The sequence below is a fragment of the Microcaecilia unicolor genome, chromosome 1, assembly GCF_901765095.1.
Source record: "Microcaecilia unicolor chromosome 1, aMicUni1.1, whole genome shotgun sequence".
Taxonomy (NCBI): Eukaryota; Metazoa; Chordata; class Amphibia; order Gymnophiona; family Siphonopidae; genus Microcaecilia; species Microcaecilia unicolor.
In genome coordinates this window covers 24400255-24420893 of record NC_044031.1, presented here as the reverse complement: position 1 = coordinate 24420893, position 20639 = coordinate 24400255, and the positions used below count along the sequence as shown (strand labels likewise).

Sequence of the window (20639 nt, the reverse complement as noted above, 5' to 3'; positions counted from 1 at the left end):
CTGCTCTCTTCAAATAAAGTCGGGTCAGTGGCCGCTTTCTTCCTCTCTGTGATCCTGTTGCAGCCTTAGCTCAGCTGTGCTTGAACACTGACTGCTGCTCCTGCTCCACACTTGTTTGGGAAGTTCCTAAAAATACCGGTCCAGCTAAGAAATCACTTTTCATTGCTTTTATAATGCTCCTTTCACTGCTTGTTTGTAGCAGTTCGTTATGAGAGAGGGAAAACAAAAAGGGAGAATAAATCATGGGTGCCGTTTCCCGCCATTAGAAATAGCGGCAGGTAAGTTAAATAATTAGTTTTTGGTTTATTAAATACAGTTATATATTAAAATTACACATTTTTGTTATTTAAACTATAAATATCACGAAATTATGGTTTTTTTCTCGAAGTGACACACCACCCGAGTTATGCTCGGTTTTTTGGCGAATTTTGACACACCAAGCTCAAAAGGTTGCCCATCACTAACTTATAGCATAATGAGTTCATATGGGTACTTGGTGGATTTAGTGCTAGGCAAAAAAAAAGTGATGACAGGGAATCTTTCTGAAGTTTTTTGTTTTGTTTTAATGTTTTTTTTATTACCAATGTTTTTTATTGACAAAGTTTAGTTCAGTTTAGTTTATTTCCATGCAGTGGCATAGCGAGGGGGGCTGCCACCCGGGGCGGTTTGCTGTTGCATCCCCCCCCCCCCGACCCAGTGCCTACCCTCCTCAACTCCGTCCAACCAGCTCCCGCACCCTACCTTTAAAGAATCTCGGAAGCCGTGGCGAGGCAAGGCACAGCGCTTTGCGCCTGCATGTAAAAGAAGTGTGGATCGTCTCATCGGGCCTTCCCTGACTCTGTCTGTCCCACCCTTGCGGAAATAGGAAGTTGCATCAGCGGAAGGCGGGACAAACAGAGCGAGGGAAGGCCCGATGAGACGATCCACACTTCTTTTACATGCAGGCGCGAGGCGCTGCGCCTCGCCATGGCTTTCGAGATTTCTTTAAAGGTAGGGTGCGGGAGCTGGTTGGACGGAGCTGAGGGTAGGCACTGGGTCTGGGGGTGTTGATGCGCCGAGGGGGTGTGTGTCATCGTGCTGCACCCTGGGGGGGAGCTGGCAGGGAGCACCCCCCTTGAGCTGACAGCCGGGGTGGACCGCCCCCCCCCCACCCTCCCTTGCTACGCCACTGTTTCCATGTCATATACCGGTACAAGGATGTACTGACAAAGCTGTATACAATAAGAATAAAACAGATTAAAAAACGCAAATGCTAAAATATAAAGAAAAGAAAAAGTATGAAATTAGAAAAAGGAAAAGAAAAATATTCCCAAAAGAAGAAAAAGAATAATCCATCAATCAAATCAACCAACCAACCATAATAAAAGAAAACAAAGAAATATGGGAAATGAGACCATTTGGGTAAGCAAGTTGTATACCTCAAGGGGTAAACAATATAAATCACAAAATACATTAAAAAACACATCAAACTTCCTGTCATTAGTCATAATTAGCACTAATAATCAGTGCTGGGGTTTATTAAGCTGCTGGCTGTGCATTAGTGCTGACAATTTGAAAGGGCTGCGCCGGCAATGCCACATGGGAGCCGCCAGTGTGGCTCAGTAAACAGACTCCCCAGGTGTACCATATACTCTAAAACATCGGACGATGTTCCTGCTCTGTTGTCTAGAAAAGAATGTAACTGAGACCATTCATAGGAAATGTAGGTATGATTCCCAAATTGTATTACGCAGTTACATAGGTTAATGCATAAGAAATTTACGGCCCCTTATCAAGTCGAACAGCAATGCCGACGGAGCCCACTCAAAGTGAATGGGTTTTGTCGGCATTACCGCACCGGGAGCCCGTAGACCGCCTTGATAAAAGAAGCCCATAGCCCCAAAGACAGAGCTTCTTCCCTCATGGCCAGGGAAATATCACAACTTTGTCCTGAAGGAACTTTTCATATTGATGTCTGAAGTATTTCTCACTGGATCTTGATATTAGGAAAACTTTTTCACAATTCACATGGAGTGCAGCTTGCCACATGTTCAGAGTAAAACTCCATGAACTCAGTTGATCCGGGTTCATACTGTATATTACAAAGTAATCATTATCCAAGAGTTTAGGATGTTATGGAGTGGAGGAGTGGCCGGTTCAAATCCCGCTGCTGCTCCTTGTGATCTTGGGCAAGTAACTTAACCCTCCATTGCCTCAGGTACAAACTTAGATTGTGAGCCCTCCTGGGACAAAGAAATATCCAGAGTACCTGAATGTAACTCAGCTTGAGCTACTACTGAAAAAGGTATGAGCAAAATCTAAATAAATAAGATTCTGGAATCTTAAAGAGTGACAAGATTCCATGCAGAATCTCAAAGAGTAGTGACATTCCATGTAGAACCCCAAAGAATAGCAAGATTCTGGAGTGGAGGAGTGGTCTAGTGGTTAGAGCACCTCCAGAGGTGGCCGGTTCAAATCCCACTGCTGCTCCTTGTGATCTTGGGCAAGTCACTTAGCCCTCCATTGCCTCAGGTACAAACTTAAGATTGTGAGCCCTCCTGGGACAGAGAAATATCCAGGGTACCTGAATGTAACTCACCTTGAGCTACTACTGAAAAAGGTGTGAGCAAAAATCTACATAAATAAAAAATAAAACATTGAAAGCTTTCATATAATCAACCCATGGAATTCCGAGGATTAGCAGTTCAAGACGTGGACATTTGGGACTCAATTCTGTAAATGGCAGCCAAATTTGGGCCTCCCCCTCCCCCCTCCAAAAACGCACACCAAACACAATTTTATAAACGGCACTCAAAGTTGGGCACTGTTTACAGAACAGCGCTTAGCACCCTGATCCACGCTCAACTGTGGAGGCGAGGATTTATATCAACTGAACCTTGGTATAAATACCCATGCCTAAATTAGTTGCGGATCCCCCCCCCCAAAAAAAAATTCTGTAACGCTGCATACAAATCCTAGAAACACCCCTGATCCGGAAATGCCCTTCCCATGGCCACACCCTCTTTTCTGAGCTGCGCGGAAAAATTGATGCATGCATCTTTATAGAACAGTGACTATAAAGCAGGGGCATAGCCAGACTTCGGCGGGAGGGGGGTCCAGAGCCCGAGGTGAGGGGGCACATTTTTGACCCCCCCCCGCGCCGCCACCACCACCACCAACTTTGACCCACCCGGCGCCAACCCTTTCGACCCCCTCTTCCCGCCGCCATCAACCCTTCCCCACCGCCGTCACCGTCGGGTTCCTTTGCTGGTGGGGGACCCCAACCCCCGGCAGCCGAAGCCCTCTTTTCCGGCGCGGCCGCATTGCTGGCTGATCTGCAAGGCTTTGTTCTGTTTCTGTGAGTCTGACGTCCTGCATGTTGTACGTGCAGGACATCAGACTCACAGAAACAGAACGAAGCCTTGCAGATTAGCAACGCAGCCGCGCCGGAAAAGAGGACCTCGGCTGGCGGGGTTTGGGGTCCGCCGCCAGCAAAGGTACCTGACGATGGTGGGGGGTTGGTGGCGGGAGGGGGGTCGAGAGGGTAGTCGGCAGGAGGGGCCAGGGTCAAATCTACAGGGGCCCATGCTCCCGTGGCCCCACGTAGCTACACCACTGCTATAAAGATGTGCAACTAAAATTCCAATTATTGCCAACTGGCACCAATAATTATTAGCAAAGGATGCTCGAGTGCATAGGGCGAGGGATGGCCAGCAGGAAAAAAGGGGCGATAGTGCCCTTGTGTAAGTCTCTGGTGAGGCCCCATTTTAGAGTACTGTGTGCAATTCTGGAGACCGCACCTACGGAAAGATATAAACAGGATGGAGTCGGTTCAGAGGGCGGCTACAAAATTTGTCAGTGGTCTCTATCATAAAACATATAAGGGCAAGCTTATAGACCTCACTATGGAAAAAAGGCGGAAGAGAGGGGATACGATACAGACATTTAAATATCTCCGTGGGCAATAATTTACACGGAAGTGAGCCTTTTTCAAAAGAAAGAAAACTCTGGAATGAGATTATAGGCTGAGAAGTAATCTAAGGAAATACTTTTTCACGGAAAGTGTGGTGGACGAATGGAATCGCCTCCTGGTGAAGGAGACGAGGACTGTGTCTGAATTTAAGAAAACGTGGGATTTCTTAGGGAAAGGAGGAGATGGTGGTTGCCAGGGCCGCCGAGAGACTGTGCTGGGCCCGGGGCAAGGCCACCCTTGGGCCCCCCTCCACCCGTCCCCTCCGTCCACCACTGGGCCGGGCCCCCCTGAATTCAAATCATAGTGCCTCACCTCGACCTCGCTCCGTGTGAAAGAAGCGTAGCAACAGCAGTCTGCAGATCACCTCCCTTCGGGCCTTCCCTCCCTGTGTCCCATCCTCGCGCAAGTTACATCAGACGAGGGTGGGACACAGGGAGGGAAGGCCTGAAGGGAGGCGATCAGCAGACTGCCGCTGCTGCGCTTCTTTCACATGGAGCGAGGTCGAGGTGAGGCGCTATGACAGTGGCGTACCTAGGGTAGTTGACACCCGGGGGCCGGTCATTCTTTAACACCCCCCTCCAAAATCCAGTACTAGGCATACCTATTGTAAAATGAAACCAGGCAGAATAATACAGATCGTCGATCCTGCACAGTCAATGCCAGATTCTGCATACAATGCAACACCACAGAAACAGAAAATGTAAATTTGAAAAAACTAACAAATACCAATCACCACTTTACAAATTAACAAATAGAAATAAAACAAATATAGAAAATGAAATAATACCATTTTATTGGACTAATACATTTAGCTTTCAGAGGCCAAAACCTCCTTCCTCAGGTCAATACAGTACAGTGCTGTTACAGTATCCTATCCTGACCTGAGGAAGGGGGTTTTGGTCTCTGAACATAGTAACATAGTAGATGACGGCAGAAAAAGACCTGCACGGTCCATCCAGTCCAATAAAAAATAAAAAGATTACCTTATTTACATGTTCTATTTATAAACATTTATTAACACAACTCAATACTAATTTATCCTAAAGCAAAAAAATAAAAATATATATTTTATTTACAGTTTGTTGTCTCTGGTTTCTGCTTTCCTCATCTTCTTTTCACTGTCTTCCTTCCATCCAGCATCTGTCTTCGCTCTCTCTCTGCCATCCCCTCCATCCAATGTCTGCCCTCTCTCCCCCTTCCATCCACGTCTGCCCTCTCTCTCTCCCTTCCATCCACGTCTGCCCTCTCTCTCCCTTCCATCCACGCCTGCCCTATCTCTGCCCCTTCCATCTACCATCTGCCCGCCTGCCCTCTATCTCTGCCCCTTCCATCCACCATCTGCCTGTCTGCCCTCTCTCTCTCCCCCTTCCATCCACTGTCTGCCCTTTCCCTCTGCCCCTTCAATTTACCATTTGTCCTCCCTCTCCCATCCATCCAGGGTCTGCCCTCCCTCTCGCTCCCTCTTCCATCCAGGATCTGTCCCCTCTCTCTCTCTGCCCCCTCTTTTCGGCCCCAAGTTCCAGCCCCATTATCCCACCTGCCCCAGCCCACATCTCCCACCTGCCCCCCTTTTTCAGCCACCAGTTTCAGCCCCACTATCCCATCAGTCCCCCGTTTCAGCCCCAGCCACTTCTCCCTGTCCCCTTTTCAGACCCCAGTCCCCACAGTTTCAGCCCCTGCCCCTTTTCAGCCCCCAGTTCCAGTCCCATTCATCCACATGCCTTGCATTAGGGCCCCCCTTTTCAGCCCCAGACCCATTCTCCCATCTGCCCCTGGCATGGCCCCATTCTCCCTCCTGCCCCCTTCTTAGACCCCAGTTCCAGGCCTCTTCTCCCATCTGAGCCCCCCCTCCCCGACCCAGTCCCCTTCTCCCATATGATCCCCCTCCCGACCCAGTCCCCTTCTCCCATCTGAGCCCCACTCCCCACCTGCCTACCAGCTCTGTGGAAAGACGACCCTCTTCTTCTGCCACCAGGCACCTGACCCAGCCTTTAAAAAAAATCTGTGAAGTGGTGGTGCAGCGCCTTGTGTCTGTCTGCTCTGCGTGTAAAGGTAGCAAATCGCCTCGTCGGCTGGCCTTCTCTCACTGTGTCCTGCCCTTTTGGAAATAGGAAATTACATCAGAGGGCGGGACACAGTGAGAGAAGGCCAGCCGACGAGGCAATTTGCTTCCTTTACACGCAGAGCAGACAGACGCGAGGTGCTGCACCGCCGCTTCACAGATTTTTTTTTTAAAGGCTGGGTCAGGTGCCAGGAGAAGAGGGTCGTCTGTCCATAGAGCTGGTAGGCAGGTGGGGAATGGGTCAGTGAGGGACGGATTTGAATTCAGGGGGGCCTGGCCCGGTGGTGGACGGAGGTGGGCGGGTGGAGGGGACCGCGGCGCTGGACCCCCCTTGGAGGCCCGGGCCAGGGGAATTTTGTCCCCCCTGCCCGCCCCCTGCGGCCCTGGTGGTTGCTGTGGAAGGGCAGACCGGATGGGCCATTTGGCTCTGACGTGCTGTCATGTTTCTCCGTTTCTTCTAATTGGCTCCTTAAGCAATTAAATTGCATGCACAATTTGGATGTGCACCCAACTTAGTACATGCAATTTTGAGCACTATATATAAAATTAAGGGGTTGGTGCTTTAGAGAAAGCACATGAAGCTTGTACTACACTCAGTACATTTAAAAGGTTTCACCCAGAGGAGATGCTCCCCAGTAGGTTCGTTTTGAGCATTACGTGACAGTAATGAACCGCACTCTTAAACCAGAGTGTGATCGCAAACTCTCAACTTTACTGCTAACGTGTGCATATTCTATTCCGCATCTCATATACCACTTTTATCAAAATTTCAAAGGGGTTCACAAGAATAATATCTCATTCAGGTATAACATACAATAAATGTTAAGCATTCCATTCAATAAAGGAACATTACAATGAGAATAAGTAAGATTTTAATACTTTACGAAAACAACTATACTCTGGTATTAACCGCATAGACACAGGCAAATCAGTCCAAATTCTCGGACCCTGAAATGCAAAAGAGCATCCCTGAACATCTTTTCAATTTCATCTTCTTCACATATAATCTTGAATCGAATGCGAGATTCCAATCTTAACCAATGTAAATCATTCAATAGAGGATTAATGTCACCGAGGGCTCCTTTTACCAAGCTGCAGCAAAAGGGGGACTGCGATGGTGTCGGCATGTGTTTTTGACGCGTGCCGAGGCCCCCTTTTACCGCAGCAGGTAAAAGGTATGTCTTGCTTTTAGGAAATGGCCATGCAGCCATTTTAGGTGGGGGGGGGGGGGAGCCCTTACTGCCAATGCCCAATTACTACCGGGTTAGGCGCGGTTTACAGAATACGCCTAAGCCCGTCCACTCAACTAGAATTTAGGTGCAGCAAATTATGCCAAGGAAAACCTGGTGTAAACGCCCATGCCTAACTTTAGGCGCAGAACGGGGTTATTCTATAACACTGTGCGTAAATTTTAGGAATGTCACACGACCTGCCCATGCTCCTCCCACACCCCCTTTTGGGATCCGCAAGGTAGAATTTACGCTGACGTTATAGAATATGCTTAGCGAGTGGTGTACATCAATTCTAATTAGTGCTGAGAATTGCTTAACATCCAATTATCGGTACCAATTGGCTTGCTAACCAATTGAGTTGCGCTCGCAATTCAGAATACACCCAGAATTGCTCGTGCAGCTCTAGGTCACACTACACAGAATATGGGGGGAGGGGGTTCCTCATTTTTTCCTTCCAACCACTCTTGCTGAAATTTGGAATAGATTTTATAAAACGGGATCACCACAGGATGGTATTCTGCTCCCGGGGGTAACGTTTCCACTTGGGTTAGTTTTGAACATACCATGGAAGTAATCTCTCCAAATATGTTAATTTTGCGCCTAGTATGACGGTAATGAACGTCAATCCCAAGCTAGGGCATGTGGCGTATGATCTCAAGCTCTAATTTACTGCTACTGCTCTCCGTCGTTCTTGCATCGTGCCAAAGTGAGCTTCCTTCTGGCGTTCAGAAGATGCACCTCACTTTCCACTGGGGTAACTCTATGTCCTGGTTTCAAAGTATATAGACATATAACACATCCAGAAACCATTGGATAATACTCGTTAATAATTTTTATAATTTCTTTTTCTGCTGTGATCCAAAAAACTGTGTTTAAATCATATATAAGTGCTCAGTGAAGTGCATATTACTCGGGCGAGTCATCTGGAGATGTAATATGGCATAATAAACATCATCGCACTTATTCCCTCCCTCCCTCACCTCCTATAATGTTGAGCTAACTAGGTAATAACACTAAAATGATTACAAAAGTACTTAGCTGCAGGCAGGTCGGGATAGTGCGGTATAATCTCCTTATAGAGGGGCATAATTGAACGAAAACGTCTATCTCCATGGGCGTTTATCTCCAAGAACGGGTCCGTGAAGGGGTGGACCGAACCGTATTTTGGGAAAAAATAGACGCCCATGTTTTATTCAACAATGTGTGAGCTGGGCGTTTTTGTTTTTCAGCGATAATGGAAAATGAAAGCGCCCAGCTCAAAAACGAATAAATCCAAGGCATTTGTTCGTGGGAGGGGCCAGGAGTCGTAGTGCACTGGTCCCCCTCACATGCCAGGACACCAACCGGGCACCCTAGGGGGCACTTTTACAAAAACAAAAAAAAAGGTAAAAGAGCTCCCAGGTGCATAGCACCCTTCCCTTGTGTGTTGAGCCCCCCAAATCCCCCTCAAAACCCACTGCCCACAAGTCTACACCATTACTATAGCCCTAAGGGGTGAAGGGGGGCACCTACATGTGGGTACAGTGGGTTTGGGGGGTTGGACGACTAATAAGCATTAAGCAGCACAATTGTAACAGGTGGGGGGGGGGGATGGGCCTGGGTCCACCTGCCTGAAGTCCACTGCACCCCCTAACAACTCCTCCAGTGACCTGCATACTGCTGCCAGGGAGCTGGTTATGACATTTGAGGGTGAAACTAAAAAGTTGTGAAACATCATTTTTTGTGGTGGGAGGGGATTAGTGACCACTGGGGGAGTCAGGGGAGGTCATCCCCGATTCCCTCCAGTGGTCATCTGGTCATTTAGGGCACTTTTTGGGGCCTTATTCGTGAAAAAAACAGGGTCCAGGAAAAGTGTCCTAAATTCTAGCTAAAAACGCATACTTGTTTCCCATTATCGGTGAAATGCGCCCATCTTTGTTCGGCAGATAACCACGCCCCAGTTCCGCCTTCGCCACACCTCTGACACGCCCCCATCAACTTTGTCCGCATCCGCGACGGAGTGCAGTTGAAAACGTCCAAAAATCGCCTTTCGATTATACCGCTTTATTCGTTTTTGTGAGATAAACGTCCATCTCCCGATTTAGGTCGGAACTTGGGCGTTTTTCTCGTTCGATTATAAGCAGGTTACCCACTCAATATTCCATCTCAACATTATAGGAGGTGAGGGAGGGAATAAGTGCGATGATGTTTCTTATGCCATATTACATCTCCAGATGACTCGCCCGAGTAATATGCACTTCACTGAGCACTTATATATGATTTAAACACAGTTTTTTGGCTCACAGCAGAAAAAAAATTATAAAAATTATTAATGAGTATTATCCAACGGTTTCTGGATGTGTTATATGTTCAGAAGATGCAAACATGAATCAGCAACCTCTCTTGGTATACTCTCTTGATTTTAAGATTTCATCAGTATATCCTCCAAGGACAAGCAGGCAGCATAATATTCTTACCTGTAGCAGGTGTTCTCCGAGGACAGCAGGCATATATTCTGACGTGTGACCCACACGTCAGAATATCTGCCTGCTGTCCTCGGAGAACACCTGCTACAGGTAAGTATTTTAGCTTTCTCTCCTCTTTATTTATTTATTTATTGTTTGCATTTGTATCCCACTTTTTCCCACCTCTTTGCGGGCTCAGTGTGGCTTACAATAAGATAAGAATAATGAAAATACATTTGTTACAACTTGGTTATGGGTTATATTGTACAAGTTATGCGAGATAATCGAATTATCATTAGGAAAATCGCATTGGGATATTAACTTTGAGACATTGGGAGGAGACAATGGGAAGCTTAAGGGCAGTGTTAAGACACAAAGGCATATGGTGTACATATTTCTGTGAGTAAATGTATGAGTAATGTGGAATTATGGGGGATGGGAGATCATAGGTGGATGTATGATGCATTGATGAACATTCAGTGTGGATTCTATGTGTTTTTGTTCTTTCCGTAAATTGATTCAAATAGATGGGTCTTCAGTAATCTGCGGAAGGATGCTTATTATCTACAAGGGACCACTCTAATTGCAGCTAACCCTCTTCACTTCGACATCAACTTCTGCGCTTTATCTTTTGCTGCAGTGGGTCAGCCAACAAGAGTTCACCAAGGCCTTTCGATGCAGCAGGGATGTTATCTTCATCTGCACTATCGTTACCATCAACTTTAGCCCTAGTGAGTAAAATACAGGTAGGCAGCTTTTTATCCTAGGACACATGCAGCCAGTACGCATGCTTCCTTTTTCTTTTTTTTCACCGTACTTCCAATTTTAGCGTTGGCTTGCCGAGATTTTGGTATGGATTTTGTACAGCAGGGTCTTCACCTGAAGGTACTCTGCATGACTTGAGAAGAAAACTGCATTCTCTTCTCCTCTGTGCAGGGCCGTGCCTAGGGTCTCTGGCACCCCCCTGCAGACCATCAGTTGGCCCCCCCTGCAGACTACCAGTCGGCTGGCTGGCGCGCGCCCCCCCCTCCCGGACCTGCCTGGCTCCAAGGCGCATGAAGAGCTGGGAGGTGCCAAAGAGCCGAGCGCTGCTCCCCCAAGCTGCCGTCTGGGACGGGATGGAGGAAATGGCTGGGTTTGGCCTGAGCCTCCTCCGCTCCATCCCCGATTTCCCGGCGCTTTAAATTTACCTCTCTCCGCCTCTGACGCAGCATCAGTGAAAGCGCTGCCTGTCTGACGTCTCACCACCAGCCTTCCCTTCGCTCGTTCGTTCCCTCTGTGTCCCGCCTTCTTCTGACGTCATTTCCTTGAGGGCGGGACACAGAGGGAACGAACGAGCAAAGGAAAGGCTGGCGGAGAGACGTCAGACAGGCAGCGCTTTCACTGACGCTGCGCAGACGTCGGAGCCAGAGGCGGAGCGAGGTAAATTTAAAGCGCCGGGGAATCGGGGATGGAGCGGAGGAGTAAGGTTTTTTTTTTTTAAATACAACTCGACGGCGCGGTGCCCTTGAAGGCAGGCGCCCCCCTGCGGCGCTTACCACGCTTACTGTGTTGGCACGGCCCTGCTTCTGTGATATACGACAATTCACCAGCTGCTGCTCCTGAATTTTATGTTGCTCTGTGTACTCACTGGTTCGTTCTCCAATTTGATAAAGATTTTATTACGTTCAGTTCATCAAAACTTTTTTTTTCTCTCTCTCTCTCTCACTCGAAGCTTCGTCTCCAAACTCCTGTTTGGATCTCTTGGTGCTTCCTCAGATCTGGTAAGCAAAGGTGTCTTTTATTACACTCAGTACAGTGTGGATGCTTTGGTGGAATTTCAGATCTGAACGCTGGCTGAAGTTTTCACGACATTCTGTACATGTAAATACTCTCCCAGTGCGGCTTATCAAGGAATCCTTACAACACAAACTACATTCAGTATTCACTCGAGCGTGGATTCTCTGGTGCAACGTCAGGTTCGACTTCCACTTGAAACATTTTCCACATTCAGTACACGTGAAGATTCTCTTTCCCGTGTGGGTTCTCTGGTGTGACGATAAATGATATTTCCTATTAAATCTTTTCCCACAGATCTCACACAGAAAGGCTTTTCCCTCTCTCTGGCAGATGACAGATGTCATGTGAGAACTATTATTATTTTGGAAGTATCTCTGTCCTCTCGGAGGTCCCTGATGCTCAGGGATGTTTCGAAGCTCTGTGTCATTTGTCTCATACTGAGTGACTCCAGTCAGTGAATCTTCTGCAAGGTCTCTCTGCTTCTCTTCTGATTCCTGCTGAAGATTCTTTGTGTTTCGCCTCTCAGTCTCCTGGGAAACAGTCTCACAGACAATGCCCGATTGTCTTAGGATTTGTTCCATTTCAGCAGGATGTTCTTCTCGATTCTCCTCTCTTTTTTGACTGATCTCATGATCTGCTGGACATAAGCAGAGGGCATTAATCAGGTTTTACAGAATGGTGGTGGTTTCTGAGGTTAATACCTGTGTATAAGAAGAAAGAAAGGTTATAACATAAGTATTGCCTTACTGGAACAGACCGAAGGTCCATCAAGCCCAGCATCCTGTTTCCAACAGTGGCCAATCCAGGTCACAAGTACCTGGTAGAACCCCAAAGAATAGCAACGTTCCATGTAGGACCTTAAAGAGTAGCAAGATTCTAGAATTCTAAAGAATAACAAGATTCCATGCAGAATTTCAAAGAGTAGCAACATTCCATGTAGAACCCCAAAGAATAGCAAGATTCCATACAGAATCCTAAGCACATAAGTATTGCCATACTGGGACAGACTGAAGGTCCATCAAGCCCAGCATCCTGTTTCCAACAGTGGCCAATCCAGGTCACAAGTACCTGGTAGAACCCCAAAGAATAGCAACGTTCCATGTAGGACCTTAAAGAGTAGCAAGATTCTAGAATTCTAAAGAATAACAAGATTCCATGCAGAATTTCAAAGAGTAGCAACATTCCATGTAGAACCCCAAAGAATAGCAAGATTCCATACAGAATCCCAAGCACATAAGTATTGCCATACTGGGACAGACCGAAGGTCCATCAAGCCCAGCATCCTGTTTCCAACAGTGGCCAATCCAGGTCACAAGTACCTGGCAGAATCCCAAAGAATAGCAACGTTCCATGTAGGACCTAAAAGAGTAGCAAGATTCTATAATTCTAAATTACAACAAGATTCCATGCAGAATTTCAAAGAGTAGCAACATTCCATGTAGAGCCCCAAAGAATAGCAAGATTCCAGACAGAATCCCAAGCACATAAGTATTGCCATACTGGGACAGACTGAAGGTCCATCAAGCCCAGCATCCTGTTTCCAACAGTGGCCAATCCAGGTCACAAGTACCTGGCAGAACCCCAAAGAATAGCAATGTTCCATGTAGGACCTTAAAGAGTAGCAAGATTCTAGAATTCTAAAGAATAACAAGATTCCATGCAGAATTTCAAAGAGTAGCAACATTCCATGTAGAACCCCAAAGAATAGCAAGATTCCATACAGAATCCTAAGCACATAAGTATTGCCATACTGGGACAGACCGAAGGTCCAACAAGCCCAGCGTCCTGTTTCCAACAGTGGCCAATCCAGGTCACAAGTACCTGGCAAGATCCCAAAACCGTACAATACATTTTATGCTGCGTATTCTAGAAATAAGCAGTGGGTTTTCCCCAAGTCCATTTTAATAATGATCTATGGACTCTTCCTTTAGGAAGTCACCCAAGCCTTTTTTAAGCCCCACTAAGCTAACCGCCTTTACCACATTCTCTGGCAACAAATTCCAGAGTTTAATTACACATTGAGTGAAGAAATATTTTCTACGATTTGTTAAAAATGTACTACTTAGTAGCTTCTTTGCCTGCCCTCTAGTCCTAGTATCTTTGGAAAGAGTAAACAAGTGATTCACGTCTACCCATTCCACTCCACTCATTATTTTATAGACCTCTATCATATCTCCCCTCAGCCGTCTCTTCTCCAATTTGCAGAGCCCTAGAAACTTTAGCCTTTCCTCATAGGGAATTCGCCCCATCCCCTTTAAGAGTCATTTAATATAATCCCTCTAGTACAAAACCCAATTGGTTCTCTTGTATTAAACAAGGGGGCAGATGCCAGAGTGCAGGGGCAGGGGAGGGGAGAGACAGATAGGCAGGCAGAGATGACAGGACACATGGGAAAAGAAGGAAGCAAGAGAGATACAGGACCATGGGGGCAGGGATAAGGAGAGTGAGAGATAAGGGGAAGGGAGAGATGCTGGGACCTGAGGGAAAAGGAGGAAGAAAGAGAGATGTGGGACCAAAGGGGTGAGGTGGGCTTGAGAGGGACAGGTGCTGGAAATAGGGGATGGAAGAAAGAAAGAAGGGAGATGCTGGACATGAATGGAGGGAAGGAGAAGACAGAAGGGAGGAAACTGCTGCCCAAGGATGGAGGGGAAGAGAAGAGCAAAGAGAGGAAATGCTATGCTATGGGTGACTTATATTGTGATTTTTTGTAAAGAAGTGAAATAAAATGCTTCCGTTTCCTCGCTGCATAAACATTTTAAAGGCAGTATTTACAAATGGTTATTGCGAAAAAAGGACAGTTTTGAAAATACAATATTTAAATATTGGGGGGGGCGATGATTCAAGGTGATGCACTATTCCGAATGAATGGTGAAACAACTGCACACAGGTTGCTTATCACTGCTGCAGCTTTAAGCCTTGACTGCTGAGGCCTTTTTTCCTCTATGTTTTTTTCAAATTTAAAAAGAAAAAAATATATATATTAAAATACACAATACATAATAATGATATAATTGGGGACTTTGTGCATAAATTATGTGCAGGGTTCTTTGAATCACATTTTTTGAGTGTGTATTTTGCAGCTTTTCTTTTCGACTTATATTCCACAATATCTCCATTTGGATTCACTGCAGATTACAATCCTATTCTCGGAAAACTGAAACAAATGCTGCCTATGGAAAGATGGGAGGGAGGCGATGCTGCCCAGACAGAGGGAAGCAGAACCAGAGACAGGAAACAAGATGATTTGGTTGGGAAGAAGGCTACACTGCCCATGGATGGATGGAAGGGAGGTGATGCTGCCCAGACAGAGGGAAGCAGAACCAGAGACAGGAAACAAGATGATTTGGATGGGAAGAAGGCTACGCTGCCCATGGATGGATGGAAGGGAGGCGATGCTGCCCAGACAGAGGGAAGCAGAACCAGAGACAGGAAACAAGATGATTTGGATGGGAAGAAGGCTACGCTGCCCATGGATGGATGGAAGGGAGGCGATGCTGCCCAGACAGAGGGAAGCAGAACCAGAGACAGGAAACAAGATGATTTGGTTGGGAAGAAGGCTACGCCGCCCATGGATGGATGAGAGGAGAAGGCTATGCTGCCCATGGATGGATGGAAGGGAGGCGATGCTGCCCAGACAGAGGGAAGCAGAACCAGAGACAGGAAACAAGATGATTTGGATGGGAAGAAGGCTACGCTGCCCATGGATGCATGGAAGGGAGACGATGCTGCCCAGACAGAGGGAAGCAGAACCAGAGACAGGAAACAAGATGATTTGGTTGGGAAGAAGGCTACGCTGCCCATGGATGGATGGGAGGAGAAGGCTATGCTGCCCATGGATGGATGGAAGGGAGGCGATGCTGCCCAGACAGAGGGAAGCAGAACCAGAGACAGGAAACAAGATGATTTGGATGGGAAGAAGGCTACGCTGCCCATGGATGGATGGGAGGGAGGCGATGCTGCCCAGACAGAGGGAAGCAGAACCAGAGACAGGAAACAAGATGATTTGGTTGGGAAGAAGGCTACGCTGCCCATGGATGGATGGGAGGAGAAGGCTATGCTGCCCATGGATGGATGGAAGGGAGGCGATGCTGCCCAGACAGAGGGAAGCAGAACCAGAGACAGGAAACAAGATGATTTGGTTGGGAAGAAGGCTACGCTGCCCATGGATGGATGGGAGGAGAAGGCTATGCTGCCCATGGATGGATGGAAGGGAGGCGATGCTGCCCAGACAGAGGGAAGCAGAACCAGAGACAGGAAATAAGATGATTTGGATGGGAAGAAGGCTACGCTGCCCATGGATGGATGGGAGGAGAAGGCTATGCTGCCCATGGATGGATGGAAGGGAGGCGATGCTGCCCAGACAGAGGGAAGCAGAACCAGAGACAGGAAACAAGATGATTTGGTTGGGAAGAAGGCTACGCCGCCCATGGATGGATGAGAGGAGAAGGCTATGCTGCCCATGGATGGATGGAAGGGAGGCGATGCTGCCCAGACAGAGGGAAGCAGAACCAGAGACAGGAAACAAGATGATTTGGTTGGGAAGAAGGCTACGCTGCCCATGGATGGATGGGAGGAGAAGGCTATGCTGCCCATGGATGGATGGGAGGGAGGCGATGCTGCCCAGACAGAGGGAAGCAGAAAAAGAGACAGGAAACAAGATGATTTGGATGGGAAGAAGGCTATGCTGCCCATGGATGGATGGAAGGGAGGCGAAGCTGCCCAGACAGAGGGAAGCAGAACCAGAGACAGGAAACAAGATGATTTGGATGGGAAGAAGGCTACGCTGCCCATGGATGGATGGAAGGGAGGCGATGCTGCCCAGACAGAGGGAAGCAGAACCAGAGACAGGAAACAAGATGATTTGGATGGGAAGAAGGCTACGCTGCCCATGGATGGATGGGAGGAGAAGGCTATGCTGCCCATGGATGGATGGGAGGGAGGCGATGCTGCCCAGACAGAGGGAAGCAGAACCAGAGACAGGAAACAAGATGATTTGGATGGGAAGAAGGCTATGCTGCCCATGGATGGATGGAAGGGAGGCGATGCTGCCCAGAAAGAGGGAAGCAAAACCAGAGACAGGAAACAAGATGATTTGGATGGGAAGAAGGCTATGCTGCCCATGGATGGATGGAAGGGAGGCAAAGCTGCCCAGACAGAGGGAAGCAGAACCAGAGACAGGAAACAAGATGATTTGGTTGGGAAGAAGGCTACGCTGCCCATGGATGGATGGGAGGAGAAGGCTATGCTGCCCATGGATGGATGGAAGGGAGGCGATGCTGCCCAGACAGAGGGAAGCAGAACCAGAGACAGGAAACAAGATGATTTGGTTGGGAAGAAGGCTTCGCTGCCCATGGATGGATGGGAGGAGAAGGCTATGCTGCCCATGGATGGATGGAAGGGAGGCGATGCTGCCCAGACAGAGGGAAGCAGAACCAGAGACAGGAAACAAGATGATTTGGTTGGGAAGAAGGCTACGCTGCCCATGGATGGATGGGAGGAGAAGGCTATGCTGCCCATGGATGGATGGAAGGGAGGCGATGCTGCCCAGACAGAGGGAAGCAGAACCAGAGACAGGAAACAAGATGATTTGGTTGGGAAGAAGGCTACGCTGCCCATGGATGGATGGGAGGAGAAGGCTATGCTGCCCATGGATGGATGGAAGGGAGGCAATGCTGCCCAGACAGAGGGAAGCAGAACCAGAGACAGGAAACAAGATGATTTGGTTGGGAAGAAGGCTACGCTGCCCATGGATGGATGGGAGGAGAAGGCTATGCTGCCCATGGATGGATGGGAGGGAGGCGATGCTGCCCAGACAGAGGGAAGCAGAAAAAGAGACAGGAAACAAGATGATTTGGATGGGAAGAAGGCTATGCTGCCCATGGATGGATGGAAGGGAGGCGAAGCTGCCCAGACAGAGGGAAGCAGAACCAGAGACAGGAAACAAGATGATTTGGATGGGAAGAAGGCTACGCTGCCCATGGATGGATGGAAGGGAGGCGATGCTGCCCAGACAGAGGGAAGCAGAACCAGAGACAGGAAACAAGAGGATTAGAAAAATAAAATCACCCGACATTCAAGGTAAGAATAAATTATTTTTGTTTTTAGTTTAGGAAATGAAATGTCAGTTTTGAGAATTTATATCTGCTGTCTATATTTTGCACAGTACAGGAGGAAATGAAAAGGGGATGCTTTATGCAATTAAACATGTGATTAAAAATGTTAGTTGCAATTCATTGCGTAATTGATGTGCAGCTATTATCACTCACCTGTGTGTGACCGAGTAGGTTCTTTCCCTCCTGACTCCTGGGAATCTTGGACATATGGCTCTTCCTCTACTTTAATCCTCGATAACACCTCAGGACTGATCCTTTCATAGCCTGCTTCCAGGAAGAAAAATGAATATTCACATAGGCGGTCGGTGGTCCAACTGTTTGGGGAGGCTAAAGGGGGCGGGGTTAGGGGTGGGGCCATGGGAGGAGCTTAAATCCATAATTGTCTGATAACACACAGAAAAAAAAAAATTCAATTAATACCTTTTATTAAATTTAGATATTAGCTATGTATCATATGTCAAAGAATAAAGTGGTTGCTCAAAGCATATACTAACCACAATTGCTCAACTGCAAAACACTATGCACAACTTTGTGCAAAAACACACTTAGAACCTTACTGTACCATAAATATTACACTGGGCAGAACCTAATACACCAATATACCACCCATACGGAAAATTCAGACCGTCAACAATATGAAACAAGGGATCATAATACCACAATTCTCATGTAGAGCCACAAAACACCCTAATTCATGTTTAATGTGGGATGAAATGCCATAAATAAGTAAAAAATATAAACTTTTAATGTTGAGCATCTGATTCTCAAAGTGGACATATTCCAAACACTATAATGAAAATAAAATGATCGTTTCTACCTTTGTTGTCTCGTGACTGTTTTTCTGATCATGCTGGCCAAGTATCCAATTCTGCTGCTATCTGTCCACTTAACTCCGTTTCCAGGGCTTCCTTTCCATTTATTTCTTTACTTTCTGCCTTTCTTCTTCATTTCTTGCCTTACATCCGTAAGTAAAAGCTGGGTCCTCTGCAGACTCGACTGTCCAGTGGATCCAGCTTCTGCCTATTTTCTCCATCGATGTGCAGGTTTTCTCCCTTTTCCCTCATCTTATCTCCTTCCTCTCTCTTCCCTCCCCTCCATCCATGCCCAGCATTTTTTCTCTCTCCCTTCCCCTCCATCCATGTGTATCTCCTTCCTTTGTCTTCCCTCCTTTCCATGCATGTCTAGAATTTCTCCCCTTCATTCATGTGCATCTCCTTCCTGTCTTCCCTTCCCTCCATCCATGTCCAGCAACCCTCCTCTCTCCCCTGTCCTCCATCCATCCAAGTCCACCAACCCTCTTCTCCCCTCTAGCCATCCATGTCCAGCAACCCTCCTCTCTCCCCTGCCCTCCCCTCCTTCCATGTCCAGCAACCCTGTTCTCTCCCCTGCCCTCCATCCACCCATGTCCAGCAACCCTGCTCTCCCCTCTAGCCACCCACCCATGTCCAGCAACCCTCCTCTCTCCCCTGCCATCCCCTCTATCCACCCATTCCAGCAACTCTCCTCTCCATGCACATCCAGCAATTCCCTTCTGTCCCCTGCCCCCCTCCATCCATACCCAGCCCGATTCTCCTCTCCCCTGCCTCCATCCATCTGGGCCAGCGGCGCCCTGGGTCTCCCCTTTCCCTCCCCTTGCTTACTATCTGCCCAGTGCCATCTTTAATTTACCTCCGCTGCGTCCCCACTCCCAGCGTTGGCCGCATCATTTCAAAGCTCGCCCTGCTGCCCGTCTCTATTCTCCCCTCGCTCCCTTCGCGACGTGATTCGTTCTGCAGACAGAGTCCCGCCCTCGAGGAAATGATGTCAGAAGGCGGGACTCTCTCTGCAGAACGAATCACGTCGCGAAGGGAGCGAGGGGGGAATAGAGACGGGCAGCAGGGCAGGCTTTGAAATGATGCGGCCAATGATGGGGACGGAGCGGAGGTAAATTAAAGATGGCGCGGCCGCGGGGCAGATATAGTAATAAACGGAGAGGGAGGGAAGGGGACACTCATGGCGCCACTCGCCCGGCTGGGGAGGCTTAGCCTCCCCAAGCCTCTTATACCGGGCGCCTATGAATATTCACTTATATTTCCCTAATATTCACAGAACAATACATAGCAGTAGTTCTCAGGGGAGCAACGCTTGATGGGGGAGATTATGTGTGAGGTGAGGGGGAATCTTCTACTGCAGTCCATCGTAAAGCGGAGATAATACACAATAATGGCAATTGGCATGTGAAAATGATCCCCTTTGGCTCTTCATATATTTTAGTACAAACAATTTGAATCACTTCAGGAAGGGGGAGGGGCTGCAACTTTTTAATCTTGACCAACCCTGGATTTTATACGTGACGCCCAGATTTGGGCGTGCTTCTGAGATGCGTGTGCGATTTAACTGGCTAACGAGTTGTTAATAACCTGTGAGGGGGTTTATAGAACACTACCCCTCACCCTTAAGAAAGGTCCCTCTGATAGCCTGGGTCACCTATAGAGCACTGGTCCCGCCCCGGGAGGAAGTGAGGTGGGAGGGGCGGAGCAATACCGGGGAGTTAAAAGACAGGGCCAGGCTGAGGTTAAGGAGGCCCAGGGAAGGAAGAACTGAAGCCCCAATCTATGCCCTGACCGAATACATCTAGCTGCTGTGACCTGAAGCGAAACCAAGAACTATAGACTGTGCTTGTGGAATGAAACCCTGGCAATTACAAACTGTGTTTGGGCCTGCCGCTAGAGGCCTGCTTAATAATTGTGTTTCCTGAACCACAGAGGTTTACCCACAATATGTGTTGGGCCCTGTGAAGGAACAGCCCCGGGGATTCCTTTAAAGAAATATTTATTTTGTGTGCATCCCTTCGTCCAGCTGCGTTATTTCACCGGTCCATGCCCAACCCTCGCTCGGGGTCTCACATTATCATCAATAATTGGATGCTAACAACCAATTATTGAGGTTAATTAGAATGCGCATCTGGCTGCACGCTATTCTATGACGCTGAGCACCTAAATCCCATAGTGCACAACCCCTAAGGGGCACGGGTAGGTCACAGAAACAGGAAAATGTAGGCAGATAAAGACCATACGG

General features: G+C 47.8%; 2 protein-coding genes across 2 annotated transcripts in view; one reads left to right on the top strand and one right to left on the bottom strand.

Annotated features, from left to right (window-relative positions):
* Positions 1–20639, top strand: part of LOC115463370 (gastrula zinc finger protein XlCGF26.1-like) — a 952960-nt gene that overhangs the window by 258137 nt on the left and 674184 nt on the right. The gene's annotated exons all lie outside the window — the stretch shown is intronic.
* LOC115463343 (oocyte zinc finger protein XlCOF6-like) overlaps positions 1–20639 on the bottom strand; it is a 389691-nt gene that overhangs the window by 358084 nt on the left and 10968 nt on the right. Inside the window, exons 3-4 of the mRNA XM_030193759.1 lie at positions 17736–17849; positions 12008–12106 (exon numbers count right to left, since the gene is read on the bottom strand). Of these exons, the coding sequence (XP_030049619.1) occupies positions 12008–12106; positions 17736–17849 (213 nt within the window). The remainder of the gene's footprint in view (positions 1–12007; positions 12107–17735; positions 17850–20639) is intronic.